At 34.0% G+C, this 25,898-nt stretch overlaps 2 protein-coding genes across 4 annotated transcripts; both read left to right on the top strand.

Annotated features, from left to right (window-relative positions):
- The first annotated feature begins 13,519 nt into the window (after nt 1–13,519).
- Nucleotides 13,520–17,667, top strand: LOC120078315. 3 transcript variants are annotated; one of them, XR_005481983.1, is made up of 6 exons: nt 13,520–13,926; nt 15,534–15,860; nt 16,001–16,049; nt 16,241–16,538; nt 16,737–16,847; nt 17,446–17,511. XR_005481983.1 is itself a non-coding variant. In XM_039032550.1 (6 exons), exons 1-6 carry the CDS (start codon nt 13,606–13,608, stop codon nt 17,632–17,634), a joined length of 1,194 nt encoding a protein of 397 aa, XP_038888478.1. In that variant the 5' UTR covers nt 13,520–13,605; the 3' UTR covers nt 17,635–17,667. The 3 variants fall into 3 exon arrangements, 2 of the variants coding, with proteins under 2 accessions (XP_038888478.1, XP_038888477.1); XM_039032550.1 differs by having other exon boundaries at nt 15,606–15,860; nt 16,766–16,847; nt 17,446–17,667; XM_039032549.1 differs by having other exon boundaries at nt 16,766–16,847; nt 17,446–17,667.
- A 3,930-nt stretch (nt 17,668–21,597) lies between these two features.
- Nucleotides 21,598–25,348, top strand: LOC120077480 (transmembrane emp24 domain-containing protein p24beta2). Its single transcript, XM_039031362.1, has 5 exons — nt 21,598–21,768; nt 21,884–22,101; nt 24,079–24,265; nt 24,352–24,459; nt 25,061–25,348. The coding sequence occupies exons 2-5, from the start codon at nt 21,886–21,888 to the stop codon at nt 25,192–25,194; spliced, it is 645 nt and encodes a 214-aa protein (XP_038887290.1). The 5' UTR covers nt 21,598–21,768; nt 21,884–21,885; the 3' UTR covers nt 25,195–25,348.
- Nucleotides 25,349–25,898: the final 550 nt, after the last annotated feature.

Genomic DNA, 25,898 nt, shown 5'->3' with positions numbered 1-25,898 from the left:
AATGGAGATTTTGAAATAGTATTGATTGTAGTTAATTGGAGGTTTTGAAATCGTTTTCCAAACCGCCCCCAAGTATTTTTTTTTTCCTTATGTCATTACTAGTGAAAAGTACCAAAATGACCTTATTGTTAATGCGTGCTCGAATCTTGACTCTCACTCTTGATAATACACATACTTGCATTTGATTCTTACTCTTGACCCTCACTACTTATCGTAACGTGATCGCGACGCATAGTGGCAACGTACTTTGTTAATAAGGAAAGGTGTTAACACCCTACACTATCGATAAAAGTGGTTACCAAATTTCATTTTTTATTATTCAATTAAAAAAAATTAATAAGGTCCACAAAATATTGTTTGCTTTGTTTTTAAATGTCTCGTGCTTATTAATACACATTTTAGATATAAACAATGAACTAATAATTACGAGTGGGATCAGAGTTATTAAGAAAATTAAAAATTTATTTTGGATTTTCAAAATATTACACTTCAAGAATATTGTAATATCAAATTTTGATGTTTCTAATCTTCATTGTCGGTGTTTGGTGACAAATTTCATGTATTTAAAGAATTAATAAATTCCAAAAATAGAATGATGCTTAGTCTCATTTTAAATTAAAAATTGTTATTGATGGTTGAAATTCAAATTATTAATTTTATGAAAATGTTTTCAAATGTTGAATTTTAAATTAGAGAGAATTCTCGTGCATTTATGAAATTTTAACCATAAAACTCATAAAGGAACACTACTTTTTAAAAAAAAAAAAAATAAATAAATCTTTTAAAAGAAAATATAGAAAAATTTCATGTGTTTAAATCTAGCAAATTCACAAAGAAAACACTACTAATTTTCAAAAATTCAATTCTTTTCGTTTTGTAAAATTACAAAGTCAATTTTGGTTAGACATTTTCATATCTTTATGGAATTTTAATTTACTCCAATCGTGTCTCAAGAATTAATATTAATTTGCTTTAATTTTCAATTTAGGAAATATTTGTGATGATTTTTTTTCCTTCAAAATTCTAGACTCATAAGATAAAAGTAAATTTAAGATTTATACAAATAAATATATATAAAATTACAAATTGACAATAACTAGTGGATGATATAGTACTTGATATTCAAATACGATAAGTTAAATTATACTAATAATTAAAATTAAGATTATGACATATCCAAGAAAATACAAGAGTTACAAAAAGAGTAAATCAAATCACCGTGAACATACATTCTTCAGATGAGAAAATATGAAAATAATATTTATCAATTTATTTAATATTTAATTTGAAAGAAGAGAGAAAAATATAACATAGAATTAGCTAACAGACCGATATCAAATCAAAGCAAACAAAATCACATCAAAATAATTAACCACAAAAACCTCATTAAAACTCCAATTTGTATGTAAGTTCCCTTCGTAGTTTACAAAAGAAAAATAAATGTTCATGGTAAATGTAGAGAGACTTCACTCCCCTTTGGAATCTTTAATCTTCGTAGGATTTATACAGCACAGTAGAATTTGTGAGAAAGAGTGAAGAAGAGATCTTAATTACTTTATAGGTGACAAAATGTTTTTATCCTCCCTCGAATTCCATGGAAAGCTCCATTTTATAGGGGAAAAGTTAGCATTTTGTGTTGGTGTTAGAGAAATATGAAAGAAACAAATTAAGTTATGAATGTATTTGTTATAACAATATTTGTTATTTCTGTTATTTTTTATGGGTTGTTGCTTTCCTCTTTCCTCATTGGTTGTATATATATAATGTGATATTTGAGAGAAAGACTATTTTTTTATCATTTCCCTTTTTCACTTTAATATGGTATCAGAGCGAAATCATTAAAATAACAAAATTCCTAATTTTTCCCCCTTCCTCTCCCGCACGAAATCATGATGCCTCTTCCTCATACACATCCTTCTCCTCCAATCGATCCATCTTCTTCGACCAATTTTTCGGCCACTGGACTTCCTCTTTCTCATCAAGATCAATACACTCCTTATGCTCTTCATCACAGTGACACTTCTAATCTCGTTCTTGTTTCAGAACTTCTCACTGACGACAACAACATTTCTTGGAGCAGATCAATGGTTCTCGCCCTTTCCATCCGAAACAAACTTGGTTTTATTGATGGTTCTCTTCCTCGACCTACAAGTGACTTTCTCCCCTTGTGGATTCGCAACAATAACGTTGTTGTTGCGTAGATTTTAAACTCTGTCTCTAAGGGAATTTCTTCAAGCATTCTTTTCACCCAGTCGGCTCGAGCAATATGGCTTGATCTTCAAGATCATTTCCAAAAATGCAACGGACCTTGTATTTTTTTATCTCAAACGAGAATTATCCAACCTCAAGTAAGATCAAGATTTTGTCACTATGTATTTTACAAAAATGAAGAGTTTCTGGGATGAATACATTTTTTATCACCCTGGCTGTACTTGTGGAAAGTGCACTTGCAGCGGCATCAAATCCATAGAAGATTTTATTCAGTTCGAGTACCTCCTCTGTTTTCTGATGGGACTCAATGATAACTTCAACCATACTCGTTCTCAAATCTTCTTATGGACCCTCCTCCACCCATTAACAAGGCCTTTTCCTTTGTTGTTCAACAAGAGCAACATCATTCTATTGCTAATCCTTCTTCTCCTGCTATTACACTGGCTGTGCACAAAAATGATAATCCCTCGCAATAGAGTAATCATCAGTCTTCTTCAAAGCAGAACAGAAATCGTCCTATTTGTACCTATTGCAACATCACCGGTCACACTGCTGATAAATGCTACAAGCTCCATGGGTATCCACCAGGTTATAAGCATAAAGGACGGTCCAATCAGGTTCATAAGCAAAATTCTTCCTCCAGTTATTCTGCTAATCCTGTTGATTTTGCTTCTTCACCATCTATTGTTTCATCTGGAACTATGATCAATAATGACACTCTTCAACAACTCCTCACTATGCTTCAGTCAAAGCTTAATATGGCAAAATCCGATACCGATTCAGTGACACATGTAGCAGGTATTTGTTTTCAAATTGTTTCGATCATGAATGGATCATTGATTCTGGGGCTTCTACACATATATGTTTCCAAAAGCACTTATTTCACAAGATACAACCAACTAATACCACTGTTGTTTTGCCTGATAATACAAGAATTCCAGTCTATTTTTTTAGCACTATCACTCATTTTGGATCTCTTGATCTTCATCATGTTCTCTATGTTCCCGAATTTCAATACAACTTACTTTCTATCAGTGCTTTAACATCTGATGGTAATGTGTCTGTCCACTTCTCCACTGATTCTTGTGATATTCAGGCAAAGTCCACTACGAAGATGATTGGCAAGGGTAGGTTGCGCGATGGTTTGTATATTGTTGAACAACCTCACATCACTACAGTCCCTTCTCAAGCTGTTTCTGTTAATACTGCTTCTTCCAGTGTTTCTTCCATATGGCATGCCAGGCTTGGACATCCATCTCTATCTCGTTTATCTGCTTTGAAACATGTTTTGCATCTTGATTCTATTTCACTGAATAGCACACATCCAGGTGAAATTTATCCTTTAACAAAACAAAAGAAATTGTCTTTTGAATCACATAATAATAGGTCATATGTTGTCTTTGCCTTAATTCATGCTGATATTTGGGGTCCATTTTCTACATCTACTCATGCTGGAAATAAATTTTTCCTTACTCTAGTAGATGATCATAGTCGATTCATTTGGGTCTTCATGTTAAAGTCCAAGTCTGATGTTTTGAAGATTGTACCTCCGTTTTTTGCTTATGTTGAGACTCAGTACAATAAGAGAATTAAAGTGTTTCGTTTTGATAATGCCTCTGAGCTTTCTTTTGTTGAATTTTTCTTATAAAAAGCGGTTTTATATCAATATTCATATGTGGGTAGACCAGAACAAAATTCAGTGGTTGCACGTAAGCATCAACATTTGTTAAATGTTTCCAGAGCATTGTTTTTTCAATTAAGAGTTCCTCTCAAATTTTGGAATGAATGTGTCTTGATTGCAGCATATCTCATTAATAGGACACCTTCACCTATTTTTGGTTGGAAAACACCTTATGAAGTGATGCAGGGTACTTTGGCTGACTATTCTATTATAAGTACCTTTGAATATGTATGTTTTGCATCCACCTTATCCCACAGTCGTTCCAAGTTTGTACCAAAGGTTGTACCTGCTGTTTTTCTTGGTTATCCACCAGGTATGAAGGCTTGCAAACTTTTTAATATCACAAATAACAAATTTTTTGTTTCCCGAGATGTTGTTTTCCATGAACATCTATTTCCTTTTCATAAAGTGACCTTGGAGACTGAGCAACCAAACCTTTTTCAACATGTTGTTCTTCCTATAGCACTCGATGTAGACGTCTCAGCCTATCCCTCTACTGCACCTACCTTATCTACCACTCTTGCTGACCCTCTTCCTTCTAGCAACCTTTCCCCACCTATCCCCTGTTCAATACCTTCTTCCTCTTCCCCTCCAACTACTCCATCCGTTTCTTCACGTGCCACATCTTCTTCTCTTTCTACTGATTTTTTCCCAACTTCTATTACTTCACCTTCTTCTTCTAACCCCTCTTTTTCATCTCAAAAACCTTCTTCATCATCCATCCTAAATACATAACCTTTCATTCCACCTCGGAGAACATCAAGACCACTCAAACCTCCATCTTATCTTAAAGACTATCACTGTAGCCTAACTACTCAGACACCTCTCTCAAGTCCTTCCACCCGCTATCCCATACATTCATCCCTTTCTTGTGATCGTCTCTCCCCTGCTTTCCGCACCTCTTCCATTACCCTTTCCTCTCATTATGAGCCACAATTTTGTCATCAAGTCATACCTTATGATCATTGGAAAATAGCAATGAAACTTGAACTTCAAGCCATGGAAGACAATGATACTTGGGAGGTTGGTCCTTTGCCTCCATCCAAACATAGCATTGGTTGCAAGTGGGTCTATAAAGTTAAACACCATGCAGATGGATCTATTGAGAGATACAAAGCTCGGCTTGTTGCTAAAAGATATACTCAACAAGAGGGCTTGGATTTCCTTGAAACGTATTCTTCTGTGGCAAAATTAGTAACCGTTCGAGTTCTTCTTGTTTTAGTTGTCACCTATCAATGGCCTATGGTACAACTTGATGTGAACAATGCTTTTCTTCATGGAGATTTGTTTGAAGAAGTATATATGGACCGCCCGTTTGGTTATACACCTAAAGTTCCTCACAATGGCAAGCTTGTTTGTCGATTAAAGAAGTCCATTTATGGTCTTAAACGAGCTTCACAACAATGGTTTGCAAAATTTTCTGATGTTTTGATTTCTCTTGATTTTCAACAGTCTAAGGTTGATTATTCTTTGTTTGTTCAAGGTTCTGGTTCCAGTTTTATTGCCTCGTTAGTATATGTTGATGACATTATCATCATTGGTAAAAATGTCAAGCTTATTAATGAACTTAAACAGTTGTTGAATGTTACGTTTAAGCTCAAAGATATTAGTTCGTTGAAGTATTTTTTGGGCCTTGAGCTTGCTCGTTCGTCTCAAGGTATTTCTATTTCACAGAGGCATTATACTCTTCAAATTCTAGAAGAAGCTGGTCGTCTTGGTGCTAAGCCTGTCAATCTTCCCATGGATCTGAATGTTAAACTTTAACACTCTTACCAAGATGTACTTGATGATCCTTCTTCCTATAGAAGATTGATTGGCCGATTTCTCTACTTGACTATTTCTCGACTGGACATTGTGTTTGCAGTCAATAAACTTAGTTAATTTGTGGCCAAACCTTCCAAAGTTCATTTGTCCACAGCCCATCATCTCTTGCGCTACTTAAAGTCAGGTCCTAGATAAGGTGTTTTGATTTCACCTGCCGAATCATTTCAGTTTCGTGTTTTTGCTAATTCTGATTGGGCTTCTTGCCTTAATAAAAGGACATCTACAACCGGTTTTTGCATTTTTTTTTTGGATAGCTCTTTTGTTTCTTGAAAATCTAAGAAGCAAAATGTGGTTTCGAGATCTTCTGTAGAGGCTGAATATCGAGCTCTTTCTTCCACAACGTGTGAACTTATTTGGCTTCAATCTCTTCTTCGTGATCTTCTTATTCCTATTCATCAACCATCTTTGCTCTATTGTGATAATCAAGCTGCTATTCACCTTGCCACAAACCCTATTTTTCATGAGAGAACCAAACATATCGAGCTTGATTGTCATTTCGTTTGGGACAAGGTCGCTGATGGTTCTATTAAGCTGTTGTCGATTAGATCTATGCATTAATTTGTTGATGTTTTTACTAAAGCCCTTCATTTCTCAGTTTTTTCTGCTATAAGATCCAAGTTGGGTTTGTCTCATCATTTTAGTCCAACTTAAGGGGCGGATATTAGTTAAAACAAATATTTGTTATTTCTGTTATTTTCTATTGGTTGTTGCTTTCCTCTTTCCTCATTGGTTATATATATATAATGTATTTTTCTGAACACGGTGATATATGAGAGAAAGACTATTTTTTATCATTTCCCTTTTTCACTTTAATAGAATGAGAGAGTGAGAGTAAGGGAGAATAAGAAAGTGAGAGTGGGGATGAGGAAAGATGAAAAAGATGGAATAGTGGAGATAAAAAAGGAAAGAGAGAAAGAGAATGTGAGAATGTGAGATATGGAGATTGGAGAGAAAATTAAGAAAGTTAAAGAATAAATGAGAAGTTGAGAGACGTTTGTTATTGTTGGGGTTGATGTCCTAAAGTCTCGTGTCCTGTTGTTTGTAAACAGTATATACGAACACCTGTGATTGTTAATATATGATATTTACTTCACATCTTGTTGTTTTTCTCAGTTATTTGTTTTATTTGCTTTACCACAAACCAATAAACATAAAATCCCTATTTATCTGTATGTGACTCAAGCATGTATGTGGTGACATACAAATGGATCATGTCTTGAGTGATAACTAAAATGGTCTGTAGTATATGGATAAAGGAGGGAAATCTTATCCTGGTAATGCTACGGACGCGGCCCGCTTTGTGGAATGATCACAAGTGTTGTGACTTAGTACAGATGGGTCTGATTCGTATCTTTCGTGTTGGAGACATGCGAGTGGGGACATCCTATACAAAGAATTTGTATAAGTCTTACACGGAATAGTTAAAGGTTAATGATTCTAGACCGAAAAATGGTGGTTGTTAGGTTCAGTTCCAAGAGTTGGTTCTGCCTAATGGTTGAGAATGTCTCATCCTAGTGAAGGGGCAATTGATCACCCCACCGATGGCGTTTGTCCTGACTCACTGGGGCATCATGGCAAAATAGAAGTCTATAACTTAAGGTACTTGAAACTGTTTTGCAAAACAAATTGGTTTAAAAGTGGTTTAGCAAAATCTACTAAAGACTTGTTCGTATTTTTCAGCAATTTTTTCAAATGGCTACAGCCACCTTATCATTGTTAAACGCCGAAAAATTAATTGGCAACAATTTTTCAACATGGAAACACATGATCACGACGATCCTAATCATCGAGGATCTCATGTTCGCTCTCACGGAGGCTTGTCCTCCTATTCCAGCTCCAAATGCTGCTCGAAATGTTCGGGAGACATACGAGCGATGGATAATGGAGAATGAGAAGGCCCAAGCCTATATCTTGGCAAGTCTTTCTGACGTCTTGGCCAAGAAGCATGAGCCTATGGTCTCAGCCCGTGAGATCATGGAGTCCCTGCAGGGGATGTTTAGACAATCATCTAAACAACTTATGCATGAAGCTCTTAAATACATATTCAACTCCAAAATGCAAGAAGGCACCTCTGTTCGTGAACATGTGCTAAACATGATGATCCACTTCAATGTGGCGGAGTTGAATGGGTCTATCATCAATGAGGGCAACTAGGTTAGCATAATCCTGCATTATTTGCCGGAGAGCTTCCTACACTTTATTGGCAATGTGATTCTTAACAAAGTGAAATATAACCTTACAACTCTCCTCAACGAGTTGCAGACATACCAATCTTTACTGAAAAGTAAGGAGAGGCAGAAGGGTGAGGCAAATGTTGCTTCATCCTCAAGGTCGTTCTATAGAGGTTCGACCTCAGGAACGAAGTCTCCACCTTCTACTTCTAACTCTGTAAAGGGGAAGAAGAAGAAGGGTGGTAAGGAAAAAGGGAAGGCACCTGCTAACCCACCGCCTATCGCCCCGAAGAGGCGTCCACCAATTCCTAAGGGAATCCATTGTAACCAAGATGAACATTGGAAGAGGAACTGTCCTCGATATCTAAAGGAGAAGAAAGCAGCCAAGGCTAAGGCTAAGGCAGATAAAGGTAAATGTGATTTACTTGTGCTTGAAACTTGTTTAGTGGAGAATGATGATTCAGCCTGGATAATTGATTCAGGCGCCACTAACCATGTTTGTTCTTCTTTTTAGGGGATTAGATCTTGGCGACAGTTGGAGGCTGGTGAGATGATGATGCGAGTAGGCACCGGGCACATCGTGTCAGTTGTGGCAGTGGGAAGACTCCAGTTAGCTTTACAGAATAGGTTTCTAATTTTAAATGATGTATATATTGTTCCTTAACTAAAAAGAACCTTCTTTCTGTAAAGTGCTTATTGCAATATAAATACACTATTTCTTTCAATTTGAGTAAAGTGTTTATTATAAAGATGATGTTTTTATTTGCACAGCAAATCTGGAATCGAATTTATATGTGCTAAGGCCGTTAGCCATTAATTCCCTTTATAATACTGAAATGTTCAGAACTGTCGTAACTCAATCAAAACGTCGACGAATTTCTTCAAAAGAAAATGCTCAACTTTGGCATCTACGTTTAGGGCACATCCATCACAATAGGATTGAGAGATTGGTGAAGAATGGACTTTTAAGTGAGTTAGAGGAAAATTCTATGCCAGTGTGCAATTCTTGCCTTAAGGGTAAGATGACTAAACGACCTCTTACTGGAAAAGGTTCTAGAGCCAAGGAGCCTCTTGAGTTAGTACATTCTGACCTTTGTGGTCCTATGAATGTGCGAGCCCGAGGTGGCTATAAGTATTTTATTAGTTTTACTGATGATTACTCCAGGTATGGGTATGTTTATCTTTTGCAATGGAAGTCTGAATCCTTTGAAAAGTTCAAAGAGTTCAAGGCTGAAGTTGAAAACGCATTAGATAGACGGATTAAAACACTTCGATCAGATCGAGGTGGAGAGTTTTTGGACTCCGCATTCTAAGACTATTTGATAGAACATGGAATCATTTTCCAACTCTCAGCATCGGGTACACCTCAACAGAATGGTGTAGCGGAGAGGAGAAATAGGACCTTGTTAGACATGGTTCGCTCGATAATGAGTTACACTTCCTTACTGAACTCATTTTGGGGTTTCGCAGTGGAGACTGTGGTGTACATACTCAACTGTGTTCCCTCTAAGAGTATTGCAAGAACACCTATGGAGTCGTGGAACAAGCATAAAGCTAGTTTACGTCATTTCCGCATTTGAGGTTGCCCTGCACATGTGCTTGAGGCTAATCCCAAGAAATTGGAACCACGGTCGAGGTTATGCCTCTTTGTAGGCTACCCCAAAGGTACATGAGGGGGTTATTTTTATGATCCAACGGAAAATAGAGTGTTTGTTTCAACAAATACTACTTTTCTAGAGGAGTATCATATAAGGGAGCACAGTCCACAGAGCAAAGTCGTGTTGCATGAGCTTTCCAATGAAACTACTGAAACTTTAACAAGAGTTGTTGAAGAGCCTACTACATCAACAAGAGTTGTTGATGGGAGTTAATCCAGTCGGTCGGTTCCACCTCAAGAGTTGAGGGAACCTCGACGTAGTAGGAGGGTTGCGAACCCACCCATTCGCTATCTGGGTTTCACGAAAATCCTTGNATATGATTTATATCAAGTAGAGGAGAAAATACTATAGTAGATATATGATATCAAACTATAGGATATAAATATAATATGATTATATTTATTAATTAAATTAATTGATTAATTATTTGATAATTAAAGGATTTATCCATGTTCGAACGTGGGAAATGGGGCTGCGATAGTTATGGTAACTGCGGATTAAAACAATGAAAATTGTTTTCATTTTAATCAATCGTGCATTCGTATTAAGCGATCGCGAGAGCCTATACGATAGAAGCTCGTCCGTCTAAACGATCGTTTGCCTCACATTTTCTCTAAACGATCGTATACGTTTTTCCTAAACGGTCGTATATGTTTTTCCTAAACGATCATTCAATTTTTCCTACATGATCGTGTAGCTCTACTATACGATAAGCATTTCCGCTATACAATAGCAGAGTTTCATCTCCTACTTGCTTATCGGCTACAAGACGCCTTCTCCTCCGTCCTCTACCAAACTCATCAGAGCCCACTCTTTGGGTTTTTGACGCCAAGGATACCCGAGTTTCTCTTTGGTGGTGTCGTCCCCGTTGCATTGTTCGTGTACGTTCGGATCGTGCTGTTGTAGTCGACATACTCGCCGGGTGCTAGTAGATCGGTGGGAGGTTTTTCGCTGCTTAAGGTTCAGACATACGAAAAGAGTCTTCATCTGGTATAAACCTTTTTCCTTGTTAATTATTGTATTCTGAGCATGCCGATAATGAGTTTTAGATGAATAATTGTATGTGTTGAATGTATGTCGTTTGTGTTTCGGTCACTGTGAAATCGGAGCGATCTAAACCCGCTCATGGAACTCTCAATATGAGATCCTTCAGTTTTGGCTGAGGAAAACATAGTAGTGGAGATGTTGGGTGAAAATTTATCTTTTTTCAAAAATAAGAGAGAACCAACTATTGGTTGGAGAATCTCACATTAGAGAATTTTGAAAAGGAAGTCTCCCTTTTGTACTCCAACCTTGGGCTATGGGTTTGGGCCCTAAGGGGTACCCATGTTTGGGAGGGAGTGATAAGACCTACCAATGTGGGTCCCACATACGACCCTTCACAAATTGCTTGTAAGTACATACTCGTACTTATAAATTTAATTATATATGTCAATTCTATTTGGGTGGTTATGAAAAAAATCTATGGATGGGTCATTATTAGTTATCACTCATCAAGATGATCTATAAGTTGATTATAAAGAGAATATTTTAAAGTGGATCTTTTTTATTTATAAGCATTTTAACACTAATTAGATTCAACTAATTTACTATACTTGACTACAAATTGATACAAATTCTAAAGTATAGAGACTTATATATTATTTTGTTTCATTTTATTATTCTATTTTTATTTTAAATTCTTAAAATGTCCATGTTAATGAAAGAAAATTCAGAATTTAATTTGACATAATAAATCATTAGGAAAGTAAATTAGTTATTAATGGTACATTTTAAGAAGTTAATGATAATACATGGTAAATTGGTATAGTATAGTAAATAAATTAGTGTTTGATAAATTAATACTAAGTTATTGTATCTTTAAATATAATAATCAAAATAGGTGAAATTTTGCAATAACACATAATATTTTGGTATTTAAGTTCAAAATTTTTATGAGATAATTCATTTAAATTTCCTACCGACTTTTTTTTTTTTCACAAAAAACTACATACGACTTAGAATTATAATATATCATTTAGTTTAGATATTGCAATAATAATAATAATAATAATCACATTGAAAAAAAAATGTTATTTCAATGTTAAAAGGAAAAAAAAGGGGAAAAAAATCAATTGAATTAAAATAAGATAATTAAAGATCCATAGTGTTCCCAATCCCCATACCCATACACGATTTATTGTACATTTTTTAATTTGAGTTCGAACCTCTTTTTTATGTAATTAAATTGGATTTGTTTTGTGAAAAATAAACTTTATTAGACAAAAGTGCCCACGAATTAAAACAAAAACAAAACACAAATAATAGAAATTTGTAAAGTTAGAACCATTCATTTTTTAGCTAAGAAAATTATAGGAACTTGTAAGAAAAATTTGTTTTTTTTTTCAATTGACCATTCTTTTAATTAGTATTTTCTTTTATATATATATATATATATATTTAATGTTTTCACATATATTATATATCTTTTTTACTTGTAAATAAAAAGTAAATGATACAAGTTTAGGGTTAGAGACAAAGTGGGGATGAGGATGAGGAAATTTTTTTATCATGAGGAAAATTTTAGAACCAAACTAGGTAAACTTATAATTNTTTTTTTTTTTTGTCGTCAATCCTATAACGATGCAAATGGAGATTTATGTTTAATTCATACCCAAAGTCGGTTATAAATTAATATTTTCACAAAAATAAAATTTATCAAAATACCATTTTGTTCTCTGAATGTAGGAGGTTGTTTAAATTTAGGGTGTATTTGAATTACATTTCAAGTGTGTAATTTTTTTTTTAAAAAAAGGTTATTTTTGAAAAAATTAAAGTGATTGACAACCATTCAAAATAATTTTTAAGTATATTTTAATCAATTTTTTATCGAAAATGTTTAAATAAAAATGAGTTTTTAGATTTTTTTTTCTTAAGTCAATTCAAATGGATCCTTAGTCCATGTGCTCTCAAATTGTCAAATTTTAGTTTACATATTTTGTTCGCACGAGATTTCAAGAAAAATTTATTTCGTAGAACTTGAACTTTGTATTTGTATTAATTTTGTGGAAGGTAAGTACAATCTCTAATACATAGTATTTTGATACTTTCAAAATAAACTATAATGATTGATCTTCTTGAACAATCGGTCTTTGGGCTTGTTGATCCTCTTGGGTGATCTGTTGATATTAGTGTTCGCACGAGGCTTTCGAAGAAACTTGTTTCGTGGAGTTGACTTACGTCCTCTGATTATCTCTCGGTGGAATGCTTATGCTTGATGTATGAGTGAAATGCTTATGCTTGATGTATAAAAGTGGAACGTGTGGAATGTTTTTGAGCTTCGAATCTTAGAAGAATGCTTGTATCTTTTTCAACCTTCAGCTTCTCTATTTATAGAGTTCATAGGTGGGCTTGGACTTGGTTGATCCATAGGTTTGGCCTTTGGGCCTAATTAATTGGATTTAGGTTTGATTGGGTCAAATTCAACCCATTTATAGGCTTAGTTGGACTTTGACCCAAATAATAATATCAAATTGGGCCAAATTAATCCGGTCATGATAAAACCACGTGAAGTCATCGAAATTTGTCTTCAACCTCAATTCAGGACATATGTCAACTCCTAATTGAGCCTAAATTTAATGATTTGGAATTTCATCATTAATATGTGGCAACTTGATTAGTCCAAAATTTTTCTCCCAAATGCTACTTTATTTTTTTATTTTTTCAAAAAACTTATTATTATCTATAACATTTTCATTATGAATTTTGGAAATGTATTCACATTAATTTTTATGGGATGAAAATTATTGTCATTAGTTATTACCTTGTAACTGATACTAAAATTTTGATATATTTATAAAAAGGTTGACCAATATTTGTTTATATGAAAACCGCCCAAACCAAAATAATATTTTAAGCAATAAAAAAATATTTTAACGAATAAAATATCACAAAATGAGGGAAGATATAAAGCGCATGTACTAGTTACTGATATATTCCCATTTGCCATTTGGGACGTGTGGTCTCGTCGGTTTCTTTGTAGAAACTTCCACTGTAATAGCTCGTCCCCGTTTCTCCGGCGATGTTTTCTGCCGGAGACGCGGCCTCCGGTGACATCGAGTTCCAGTGCGACGATGACGCGTGGTACAATGTGACCGTGAAACTCGAAGGCGATGATCTTAGGATCAGCTATTGCGAGTTCGGTGAGGAACATGACAATGTCTTTAACGCCAACCATTTCCGGAGCTTATCGGAGTTGAGCAACTTCGAAGCTAGGTTTCGGCCTTTGTCCAGACAGTTGCAGGATTCCGAATGCCCTAACGTCGACCCTGGAATGCCCGTTTGCGCTTCCTACTCCTCCCAAGCCGACGATGTTCGCTTCTACGACGCTCTTGTGGAAGGGGTTCGTTCCTTTGCTTTACACTTCTCCTATTGTGTTTGAGTCCGAGTCCATCACTGATTCCTTTTGTTTGAAATTTTAGCCTCTTAGTTCCTTCAACTTTTTTGAGCATGACCTTTACTTAGAAAATTTGTTTTGTGATTTTCCTTCTCATATTGAAGATGGTCTCTATTTTTTTTGGTCTGTTTGCTATTTTAAGGATCTTAGATGGTCTAACACTGTTCCATATGCCATAGGGTATCTGAGTTTTGGAAGGTTTCAATAATGTTTCAGAGCATGCATGCTTTACAGCCATAATGCCATTTACTGCTTGAAAATGAACTTTCTGACTATTTTTTAATATGGATCAAATATTTCTTTTCCTTGATTTTCTATATGAATGAAACTTCAATATTTTATTCTAACTCTTTTGTTCATTTTAATTCTTAAATCTATAAAACTTCATTTCTTTTTATTAAGTTCTATAGATCAAAATGTATACAAGTTGTTTCAAAATTTAAAGATTAAAATGAAGAATGGTTATAAGTTCAATTAACTAGACCATATTTATATGCAATCAATGAAATCTATCTATGAGTGCAATCATACTAGCACTATTACTATCAAGGACAATGACTCTCCTTATATCTCCGTGTTGATATGATATTATCCACTTTGGGTATAAACCTCATGATTTTATTTTTGGATATAGTGTTTAAAAAAAAAAATACCCATGATGTTCTCCTTATGTAGCCCATGTGGGACTTTAGTCGTATTCCCAATAATTCTCCGCTCGAACAAAGTACCATCGAGCCTCCTCTCAAATAGTCATCTATTTGTTAACCTCGTATCTACGCAAGCGAATCAGATAGAGCTCGATCATAGATCTTCATAGATCTTTCAAGACTCACCACCCGAGGATCATATCGACATGGCTAAGTTAGGGGTATGACTCGGATTCCAATAATCCTTCACATATCTCCATAGTAGCATGATATTGTCCACTATGGCATAAACCCCTGTGATTTTGTTTTTTGGTTCACCCAAAAGGATTCATGCCATTGAAGATAGTTTCCCTCGCTTATCTACCCATGATCTTCATCTTATCTAACCGATGTAGGACTTTGGCTGCATTCCCTACAAATAAATACAAATACATTGAATCCTATCAAAACTCTACGGTTAAATGTTTTTGGGCAATAGTAATACTAAGTTGGTGATCACATTAGAATTCCTTGTGTTGTACCTCTTTTTACTTCTGTTTGTTAGAAATAAAAAGATCTATCTTTTGAATTGAATATATGAAGCGTATACTCTAATCTAAGCAGTGTTTTTTTGACATGAATTGAGGTTTCATTTTATTGCACATTTTAGGCTTGCTTGTGGACATAAGATGGAATAGCGTATGAAATGTACTATGGACTTGTATTTTATTTAAGTCATAAATAATATGGGCATGTTTGAATTAATTTTTTTTTAATGCATGTTTTAATTATCAATCCCAGAACATATAGTTGATGAAAAATAATATATTGGATTTTTAAAGAATGCTTAATTCAAAATTTCATAAAGTATGAATTCAATTAGAAGACTTGGCATTTTCATTTTCTCCATGACTCGTGCTTTGGTAGGTGGATTATCTTGAACACTCTTATGCAAATGGAGAAGAGGAATGCTTATGCAACTTTATCCTTTTATGGCAGCATGGTCCAAACTCTGGGAATTTGACAATTGCCAGTATTGCTAACATGTGTCAAATTCAATTTGATGAAATTAATGACACAGTGTTAGCAACCTTCTTCGCAAAAGTTAGGGAGAAAATCCATACCAGAATGAATAGAGGTGATACCTGTTCTGAAGATCGCCTTCTCACCCATAATGGCGGTGGTGTTCATCAGAAGGACGAATGCAGCCTAAAATTAAAGCGCCGGCTATCCTTTTTTGAACGCATGGACCCGGTGAGTACTATTTCGGGAGCTCAAGATTTTACTAAGCATTAAGTTATTACGTTCCAACTTCCATTTCCATTGGAGGGCTCCATTTCATGCACCATTTCATTATGTTTTTATCAGTATTTGATGGCTCTCTCCATTTGTAGGACACACGACGTGCCAAGCGTTCTTCTGTGACATTGGAGCCATGGGAAGGTAAAATTTGCTATTTAGGGAATGAATCTAATCTCTCAGTTATCTCATCAAGTGTGGATAATGAGATGATTATGGGGGAAATATTTTTTCTCCAATTGAAACTGCGGTATCTTAATCAATAATCATGAACCACTTAACGCTTTTTTAATCACTATTTTGTTTCTTAATTGAACTTCTTTTTTCCCCCATAGACCAACAGGCTCTCAGTTCCAGAAAAAGTGAGGTGATCGAGGCAGATACTGATATTGGTGGAATGAAGTATCAGTACATGATTTTACTCGAGAATCTAGATAAGGGATTGTCTCCAGTTAAAGTTGCCAAATTCTTACATGCACAAACATTGATATTACCTCGAGTGTACATTTTCCCAAGCTTAACATTTGAGTCGTATGCAAGGGGAGCTGTTGTATTGAATTGCAGAAAGAACCTAGAGAGGTTGTGTGATTTTTTGGATAATCCAGACCATGTCATTTTATCCTCCCAAGGAAGGTAAATTTTTTCACTACATGAACTTTTGTACTGATATATTATAAATCATCAAACCATTCTACTAAATGTGCAGTTCGCGCTCTCTCTCTGGCTTTGATACTGACTGTCTTGGATTTAATCATTCAGCTCAACTTGATTACAGTTCTACGCTTAATTTCTATAAATCCTTGACTGTTGAGATTTGTTTCCATTTTATAGTTTGGGAGTTTGCCACGTATTTTCTGCAGGCCCTTGGTAGTAACTGGCAGAATAGCAAGGCACGAAACTTTTGGGACATTGACAGCAGGGGCCATGGTGCTAGACTCTGAAGTGAGTTCTTATTTACTCTTTGGACGTTTTTGTAGTAACAGGAGTGGCTCTGTTGATCTCTCATAGTTGCATTTGAAGTTGAATTTTGAAAAGTGAAAGAGATGTCCAGTTTTTAACTAATTAAGCAACGTGTATCATGCTCTGCTCTGAAGTCTGAATCCTTAGTATAATGATGCCTTCAAGTTTCTCTTAGATAGTTCCACATGATCAGTTCATGTTTGGGAGGGACTTTAAAATTGTTATAATCATATTTGTCATATTTAAAATCACTCAAAATCAACACAACGTTTAATTTTACATTTTTAAATGCAATTTTCAAACTATTAAAATTAATTTTGAATGATTAAAAGCATTTTTTGAACGATTTTGAAACTGATAAAAGTGATTTTAATCTTTTTAGAATCACTCCCAGATGTATCAAATATAATTGTTCAAGTAGAAATTTCAAAAAAAAAAAAAAAAAAAAAAAGGAGAAAGAAAATGATGGAAGACAATCTAGAATCGATAATGAACACAATTTAGCTTAGGAAGTAATCTAGGAATTTCGCTTGGTGTCCTACTTCTGATGGTTGTTGCTGTTCATCTTGATTGGTTACAGAATAAATTTGGTAATGAAAAAGATGGGATGGTTTGTTGTGAGCTGAAAGTTGTGAAAGTAGGAACAGATGAGTATTTGACTGCAAAGCACATGAAGGAATTGTTCATGGAGTTTCTTAGCCATCAAAGGAGATTACATCAAAGATTGGCCATGGAGGAGAGCAAGATATACTGCAATGGTGCTTTGTAATACAAGTTGTAAATCAATCATAGGTTGGTTGGATAAGGTTCTTGTTTTTGTTGGGGGGGTGGGTGGGGGAAGGTACTTTGAGCTGAAAGTTTTACATTGTGGATAATGGTCTAGGCTGTAGAAACCATCAACTTCCACTTTTTGTATAGACCCCTTATTGGATTTATGTGGGATTTTGCCTGTACTAAAGAAAATGGACATTTAGATGTACTCGTAGTCATAGTCATTTTGTTCCCTCAAACCCCGAGGACTATTTGGCTCATGAATTGGAATGACCTTTCTTATAGATTTTGATTTTTTAACTTCTTTCTCTTGAAAATATGTTAAATGGAGCGGAGAATTGAATCTCTGATCTTGAGGTTGATAGTTCAAATTTTATGATAGTTGAGCTATGTTCACTATTCGTACGAGGTTTTCGGAGAATGTGTACCATGGAGTTGAACTTGTGTTCTTGTTGATTTACATGGTTGTGGTTTAATCTCTAGTATTTGATCATTTGTTTCAATCCCATTGAATGCGTACGCTTGATTTGATAAAGCGAAGCGCATAATGTTTTTTATGTTGAAGTCTGGAAAAATGTTTCTATCGTTAGGAGATTTGTATCTTTGAGGAGTGATTTAACTTCAAGGGTCAAGAAATTTTCTAAATATTGGGAAAATTCTCTCTAGGCTCTAAGTGCAAAATTTCTGAACCCTTCAAATGAAGGAGAATTGTTCTATTTATAGAATTCTTTGGTGAAGTTGCGAGTTTGGGCTTGGTTAGTTCACAGACCTAGTCTGTGAGTCTAATTAATTGGATTTAGGTTTTATTTGGTATTTGGGCCAAATTAAGCCTATTTTTAGACTCAATTGAACTTTAGTCCAAATAATATCAAAATGGACCAACTTATTTTATTTGATATAAGGGCCACAATGATAAAACGTAACATCATCGGGATTTGCCCACTTATATCTTTAATTTCAATTTGGGACATTAAAGTTGGCAATGAGGGGGCAGGGAGGGGTTCCCCGTCCTCGTCTCCAATGTAGGAATTTACCTCATCCTTGCCCCCATCGAGGAAACGGATGAGGATCCATTTCCTATTTTCCCCTTTGTTTCTCCAGAGGGGGATTAGGGGTGTTCATGGTTGGGTTGGGTTGGGTTGAAAAACTTTTTAGACTCAATCCAATTGTTCGAGTTTTAAATTTCTTCAACCCAAATAATCTTTATTAAAAAATGAACCCAATCCAACCATGAATAGGGTTGGCAACGAGGCCGGGGCGGGGGAGGTTCCCCCGTCCCTGGTCCCGTGGGGGAAATTCCCTCATCCCCACCATTTGAAGGTGGGGACGAGGGCGAGGATTCCCTGTCGGGGAAACAGGTCCTCGTGGGGCCCCATTTTTCCCGTGGGGATTTCCCATTTTTTCTTTTAATTTTTTAAGTTTGGGCTTAACTTTGGGCTTAAATTTAGAATTTATATATTCAATATTGGGCTCACAACACACTATAAGTCTATAGTATACATTATAATAAGTTATTTTATAATATATTATAAATATATATTTATAAAATATTAAAAATATAACTATATAAAATCGGGGTCGGGGCCCAGAAAAAATTTCCCGATTTGACCCATCCCGGTCAAACTGGGGATTCCCCACCCCGCGGGGAATTTTGTCAACCCTAACTATGAAATATTTGGGTTAATCGGGTCATTTACTTAAAATTTTGTTCTAAAAAGAAGCAAAAGGTAAATATGTAAAAATCTAATTTAATTATTTTCATATATTGAATTAAGATTAACAACTTAATTTCAATTTATATAGTGAAAATTTTCTTTCTAAAGTACAAAGAAACTATTTTAAGAGTTATTGAAGAATAGATTATTAAAAAAATATTGTAATTAAATAAAATTAAAATCAATATATATAAATAATTGGGTTATAAATCATAAAAAAAATATTTTTTAAAATTAATAATAAATTCGAGTTGGTTTGGGTTATATTAGGTGAACCCATGAACCAACTCAACCCATAAAATTTTCATTTATTTGAACCCAACCCAACCAAACTGCACGGGTTGGGTTGTTAATCGGTTTTTTCGGGTCATTGGGTTTTTTGAACACCCCTAATGGGGACCATTTTTTAAAAAAAATCCTAAAATTCACTTTGGTTTGGGCTTAGGTACTTTAGTTGGACTTAGATTATGCTAAATATAAAAAGTTAAAATACCTAATATATGTATAGAAAAATATATTAAAAATCTAATCGAGGTGGGGTGGGGATACCCTCTCCATCCCTGATCAAATTGAGGATTTCCTGCCCCGAATGGGGGGGGACCCATGGGGAATTTGCCAACCTTATGGGACATGTATAAATTTTTAATTAGTCTCAAATTTAATTATTTGTAATTTTGTCATTAATTTAAGAAATAACGTTACGTTTTGTGATTGATTCAAAATTTCTCATTCAACATTCACGTTAGCTTTATTTCTTTATTTTAAAGTCAATCATATTGTATAAAGCAAAGACTTTTGTGGGAAGAAGATCAAAATCTAGTTCATGAAAATTGACAAAATCAAACCGAATTGAAATTTCAGTTTCTATAGTCTATGCAGTTCTATTCAATTTAAATTTTAATAAAAATGGAAAAAAAAATTACAATTTGGGTTTTAAGTGGGAGATTTAGATAGCTTGAATTATGAAAATTGAAAACTATACTTGGAGTGTAGGTTTAGGAAATCTGGATCTAAAATCGCGACAAAAAGCTGGACTACCAAGTTAGAAAGTCTAAGATTGAAGGGCAAATTTATAATAGATTGGGTATGGGAAATATTTTCTTATATTTAATCATTATTAGACTTTAGATTAGTTTAAATTTTCATATTTTTCAAATATAACTAAACTCAAAAATAAAATTTTGCTTCTTATATTTTTGCTATTTTAAATGGTGATACGTGAAAGAATATTCATTTAAACAAGATTTATTGGGTAAATTCTTTAAAATGACTGTGAAAAATGAAACACAAATTTAATTGCTATATAACTATGATCAAATTAGATATCATACATTCTCTAAAAAAAAATTAGATATCATACATGCATTTCTTTTGCATTGAATAAATTTAACTTATAATTTGTGTACTTCTTTAATATGATTAAAAAATTTAATATAATTTATTTTACTTATTTTAGTTTAGTAATTTGTAATTCAACTTTCCCTTCTAATATATATTTTAAATTTTGAAATGAAAATTTATCTAAAATTATAATTTTATTTAATTTATTTTTTCAATAGTTTGATATTATAATTTTACTAGGTTTTAAAATAAAATTTCATAGCACTTTGTTATTTTAACTAATTTGAAAATGTTTTTTTCACTGTAATATGCTAACTTACAATTAAAATAAATCAATATTTTAATTTCAAATTATTTTAATATAATTGATAAATATTATCGTCAAAGACCAAAATGATTAGTTATTGAAAATCTATGTTCAAAATGTAAATCTAGAAATCTAGGATTAAATTGAAACAAACCTTAAAATTATTATAAAATTGTAATCAAATTATTTTTTTAATATAACATAGATAAAAAAAAAAAAAAAAAAATATTCAAACCATTGATCACTTGATCTTACTACATTTCGATATCAATTGAATTGATAAATTAAAATTAAATTCAAAAGATTAAAATTTTATTTTGAAACTCAGCGACCAAATAGAAATTTGGTCCAAAATATATTTTTTTAAAGATTAAAAAAAATGTATTTTTTCCTAAATGAAACAATTGAAGCTGAAGTTCACAAGTTTGAGTTAAAAGAGAGAGAAGAAAACAAACCATTGCGTTACACTTTCTGCTTTCTTATTGGTCAAAGTCTCGTCATCCATCCAATAAAATTTCGCCACGTCATAATCCGACATCGTATTGAATCGAAGGTGTGGCCAGTAAAAAGTTTAACATTTTCTTTTTTCTTTCGAGTTAATAACATTTTAATTTCTCACATTGTTCGAACTCCCAACTGCGCCACCGCCCGTTTTGACCCTTCTGATTCCAGATCAAAATAACCCTTTAACTTATTCTAATTCTCAGATTCTCTCTTCCCCCAATTGGCGGCAACTGTTTGTTCATCCCTTCATTCCCTAAATTTTGAGGTAATTTGCATACCCTTTTGTTTCTTCTTTCGTTTTGTTCATCACAGATCCTGAGAATTTGACTCTTTTTTGTACGATTCTTGTTATTTTCCATATGGGTCTGTGATTTTTGAAGAAATGGAGCGATGGGCTATGAGATTTGTGGTGATGATGGCGTTTGTTGGGGTATTGCTGTTGAATTTGAGAGAATCAGAAGGGATTAGGTTTGTGATAGACCGGGAAGAATGTTTCTCTCACAATGTTCAATACGAGGGAGATACTGTTCATGTTTCTTTTGTTGTAATCAAGGCAGATTCACCTTGGCACTATGGCGATGATGGCGTTGATCTTGTGGTATCATTCTTGTTCACTTCCCTTTGTTTTGCTTTCTTCTTCATTAATAGAATTTCAAACTGGGCAAACAAGATTCATGGGTTTGTTCATTCATTTATTTTATTATTATTTTTTTTGTGTTTCATAATTCTTTGTTAAGTGCCTTCTTGGTTCTTCTTGGTGGAAGAGACGGTTGGTTTTTGAGTTGTTTTTAGTTTTGGTTTGACTGAAAGAGAGAGACCTCCTAATGGTAGAAGCTATGACTTTGTTTTGGGGTGTTAAGAGGACTAATACTAAAACTAGAATGGGTAGGGATTGGTCATTGTACAAGAGGTGGTTAGTTTTTAGGTTGTTCCTTAGAACTCAAGGACAGTACAACTTATAGAACGATCGTGTTCAAGTAAGGCTGTATGTTTTAGGTTGTTTCTTGTGATAAAAGTTACGGCTTAGTTCTTGGGGTGCTAGAAGACTTATACAATAGAATGGACGGAGACTTATACAATAGAATGGACGGAGACTTATACAATAGTATAAGAGGTGGTTAGCTTTAAGTTACTTTTGTGGAGATGCTTCGCATTGGAGAGAAAGAGAGACAGACAGACAGACAGACTACCTCCTTATTATATCTACTTCTTAGTTCTTGGGGTGCTTGTAAAGATTAATGCTAAAACAAGAATGGGCGGAGATTTATCTTGGTAGGGAAGGTTTGTAATTTTTAAGTTAATTTTGTGGCGACGCTTTGATTTTGAGAGCAGAGAGTCCAATTTTAACAAGATCTATATCTTAGTTCTTAAGAGGATCATTATAAAACTATAATGAGTAGGGACTTATCTTAGTACATGAGGTGGTTAGTTTTTTAAGTTAATTTTTGGAGATGCTTTGATTCGTAATTTGTGGGAAAGGAGGGAGAGAGAAATCCAAATGATAAGAATTATTATGCCTTTAATGTCTTTTCTGAGTAAATAATACTGAAGGGTAAGTAAAGGCTTATCTTTTTGTTTAGTTCTGTATCACTGAGAATGGATGCAAAAGCTTCTACTTCATATTAATGGATCAACTTCACCTCTGAAGGTGCCGAATCTTATTTCTTATTCTGCTCCAAATTGGGCATGATCAAAAACTTACAAAAATATGGATTCTACGTCACCCATCAGATAGTATTTCTAATACATTTTTAGAGACTTTTTTTTTTTTTTTTCTAGAGATAAACATAAATAACTAAAAAATCTTTTGAGAGGCTATAAAATCTCTGAGATTGGGTTGTGTTATACTTGAACATATGCCTGATTTCATCCTCAGAATCTGTAATCATAGTCATTTGTGTAAACATGGTCAAGAAGCCTTTGGACATATGCATTGAAGTTGAGTTGGTTATTTTCTAAATGATTTAGCAGTATGGCTGTGTACAGGGACTCTAGAGACTGTATTCGCCGCACTTATACCTTCAAATTCCGTCTTCGATAACGACAAAAAGATATTTTTATTTTATTGATATAAATTGATCTAAGATGGATAGAAAAAAGATCAATTAAGTGACTAAATGAACTAATTGGTTCTATACGATATATTTATAAATAAAAATTTGTATTTTACCTCATCAATGGGGTGATTTTGTTGCAATTTTATGAGTAAATAAAAAAGGGGATTAAGTTTTTTTACTTATTTATATTTATGGAGTGAATAAACCTGATATATTTTTTTCTACTTCTTCCTTATTTTCTTGTTTAGTCTACATCTTTTATGTCTATTTATGTTGATTATCTCTATAGTGCCAATCCAATCCAAGTCCGTAGTTTTTGGAATTCTTTTCTCTTATTTTAATATAATTTATTATTATTAGAATATTTTCTCATATTATATTTTGTTGGCTTTATCTAGTTAAATATAACTATTTCTCTTATGGAGTTCGTATTATGTGATTTGATCTGAGACCTTTGTGTTATATTGCTTTCTCTGGTAGAATTTGCTGCTAATTCAATATTATTGTTTGAAATCTAGATAAAGGGACCTTCTGGTGAACATCTTCATGATTTCCGTGACAAGACAAGCGAAAAGCATGAATTTATTGCTCACAACAAAGGCCTCCATCGATTCTGCTTCACGAACAAGTCTCCGTATCATGAAACCATTGACTTTGATGTTCATGTTGGCCACTTTTCTTATCACGAGCAGCATGCAAAAGATGGTAATAAGCCATTTCCCTGTTTTATTATGTACTGACCTTCTTTCATAAGTTAAAATCAATCTCAAAACTGGCGAATATGCCTGCAGAGCATTTCAACCCTTTGCTGGATCAAATATCTAAGTTGGAGGAAGCTCTTTACAATATTCAGTTTGAACAGCATTGGTTAGAGGCTCAGACTGATCGTCAGGCTATAGGTAATATCGAAGAACCTGTCTCGGACTTTAATAATTTCCACGACACCAGCGTAGGAATTTAACTTCTTTTTTGAAGTTATTCCTTGCAGTGTTTTAAAAAGCCCTCTCAGGCGCAAGTCTGGCGTCTCGCCTTGGAAAAGCGAGGCTCACAAAATAAGGCGCGCGCCTTTTGTGAAGCCCCAAGGATCAAAGCCTTGCACCTTGGGGCTTTTCAATTATTTATAAAAAATAGTATTAATTAAGAATTTTCCTTCTTTATTAACTAAAGGGATCAAGTTTACCAAACCTAATTGCAAAATTTCTTGTATTTTGGGTCCCTTTTTTCCATATTTCCACTCCAATTATACTCTCTTTTTAATGTAATATTTTTATATATAGTATGCCTCACAAAAAAAAAAGGTCCGTGCTTTTTTGTGCGCCTTGCGCCTAGGCTCCAGAGGGCCATTGCGCCTTAAGGCGCCTTGGACATTTAAAAACACTGATTCCTTGATGATATTGAGATCAAGTAACTTACAAATCTAAAGACATTAATTAAGTAGCTTTCCTCTTCAACGATGAGAAGCCGTCGTGATATATTTTGTGGTGTATGGTTTGATTGCAGTGAATGATGGAATGAGCAAAAGGGCAATCCACAAGGCAATGTTTGAATCAGCAGCATTGGTAGGGGCCAGTGTCCTCCAAGTCTACTTGCTGCAGCGCTTGTTTGAAAGGAAGCTTGGGACATCCAGAGTTTAATTCAACAAATACAAGTACAAGGAACCTTCACTTTCCCTTCTTTTTTTTACTTCACCATCTTTTCCTATTTATGGTTTTATCATTCTGTATCTTTTTCCCTCACATGATGATAATATACTAGTTGGTTTTAATATAATTTTTTCTTCTCTTTCTCTTTCTCTTGCTCTTGTTTTGTTTATTAAGCAATTACTTTTCAATGTGCTTGACTTTCTCTTGTTTAATTCAACAAATAGAAGTACACGCATTTGTCTTAATCGACTGAGCTATGATTAGAACGATTTTTTCCTTCTCCTTGTGAGATAAAAGAAATGTAGGTTTGAGTGGGATTGGGGAGATGATGAGAGTTCATTTTTCTTATATAAATTCTTAATTTCTTGGTCTCAAAGTAAATAAGAAAATTAATTGCTAATTTTCAAGGGATAAAATTTCTCTAAAAGTTGAAACTATTCTTCGTCCTCTTTATAAAAATTATTTATATCTTGATTCATTGTAAAGGCAAAAGTAATAATAGTGATAAAGATTGTGAGTCCAACGTAATTTTCAAACACAATTCTATTGAGCACCACCTGTACAGTTCATTACGTTAAACAACAATGAATGTAATCAAATAGGACTCACTTTTCATATTAACATTGATGAATATATGACCTTATTTCGTCGAGAGGAAGGTGCCAAATTTGTAACTTTTTTTTTGGTGTTTTTCT

This window comes from Benincasa hispida, chromosome 5, assembly GCF_009727055.1.
Source record: "Benincasa hispida cultivar B227 chromosome 5, ASM972705v1, whole genome shotgun sequence".
Taxonomy (NCBI): Eukaryota; Viridiplantae; Streptophyta; class Magnoliopsida; order Cucurbitales; family Cucurbitaceae; genus Benincasa; species Benincasa hispida.
Note: the sequence above shows the minus strand (reverse complement) of the source record. Positions and strands in the feature narration are given on the sequence as shown.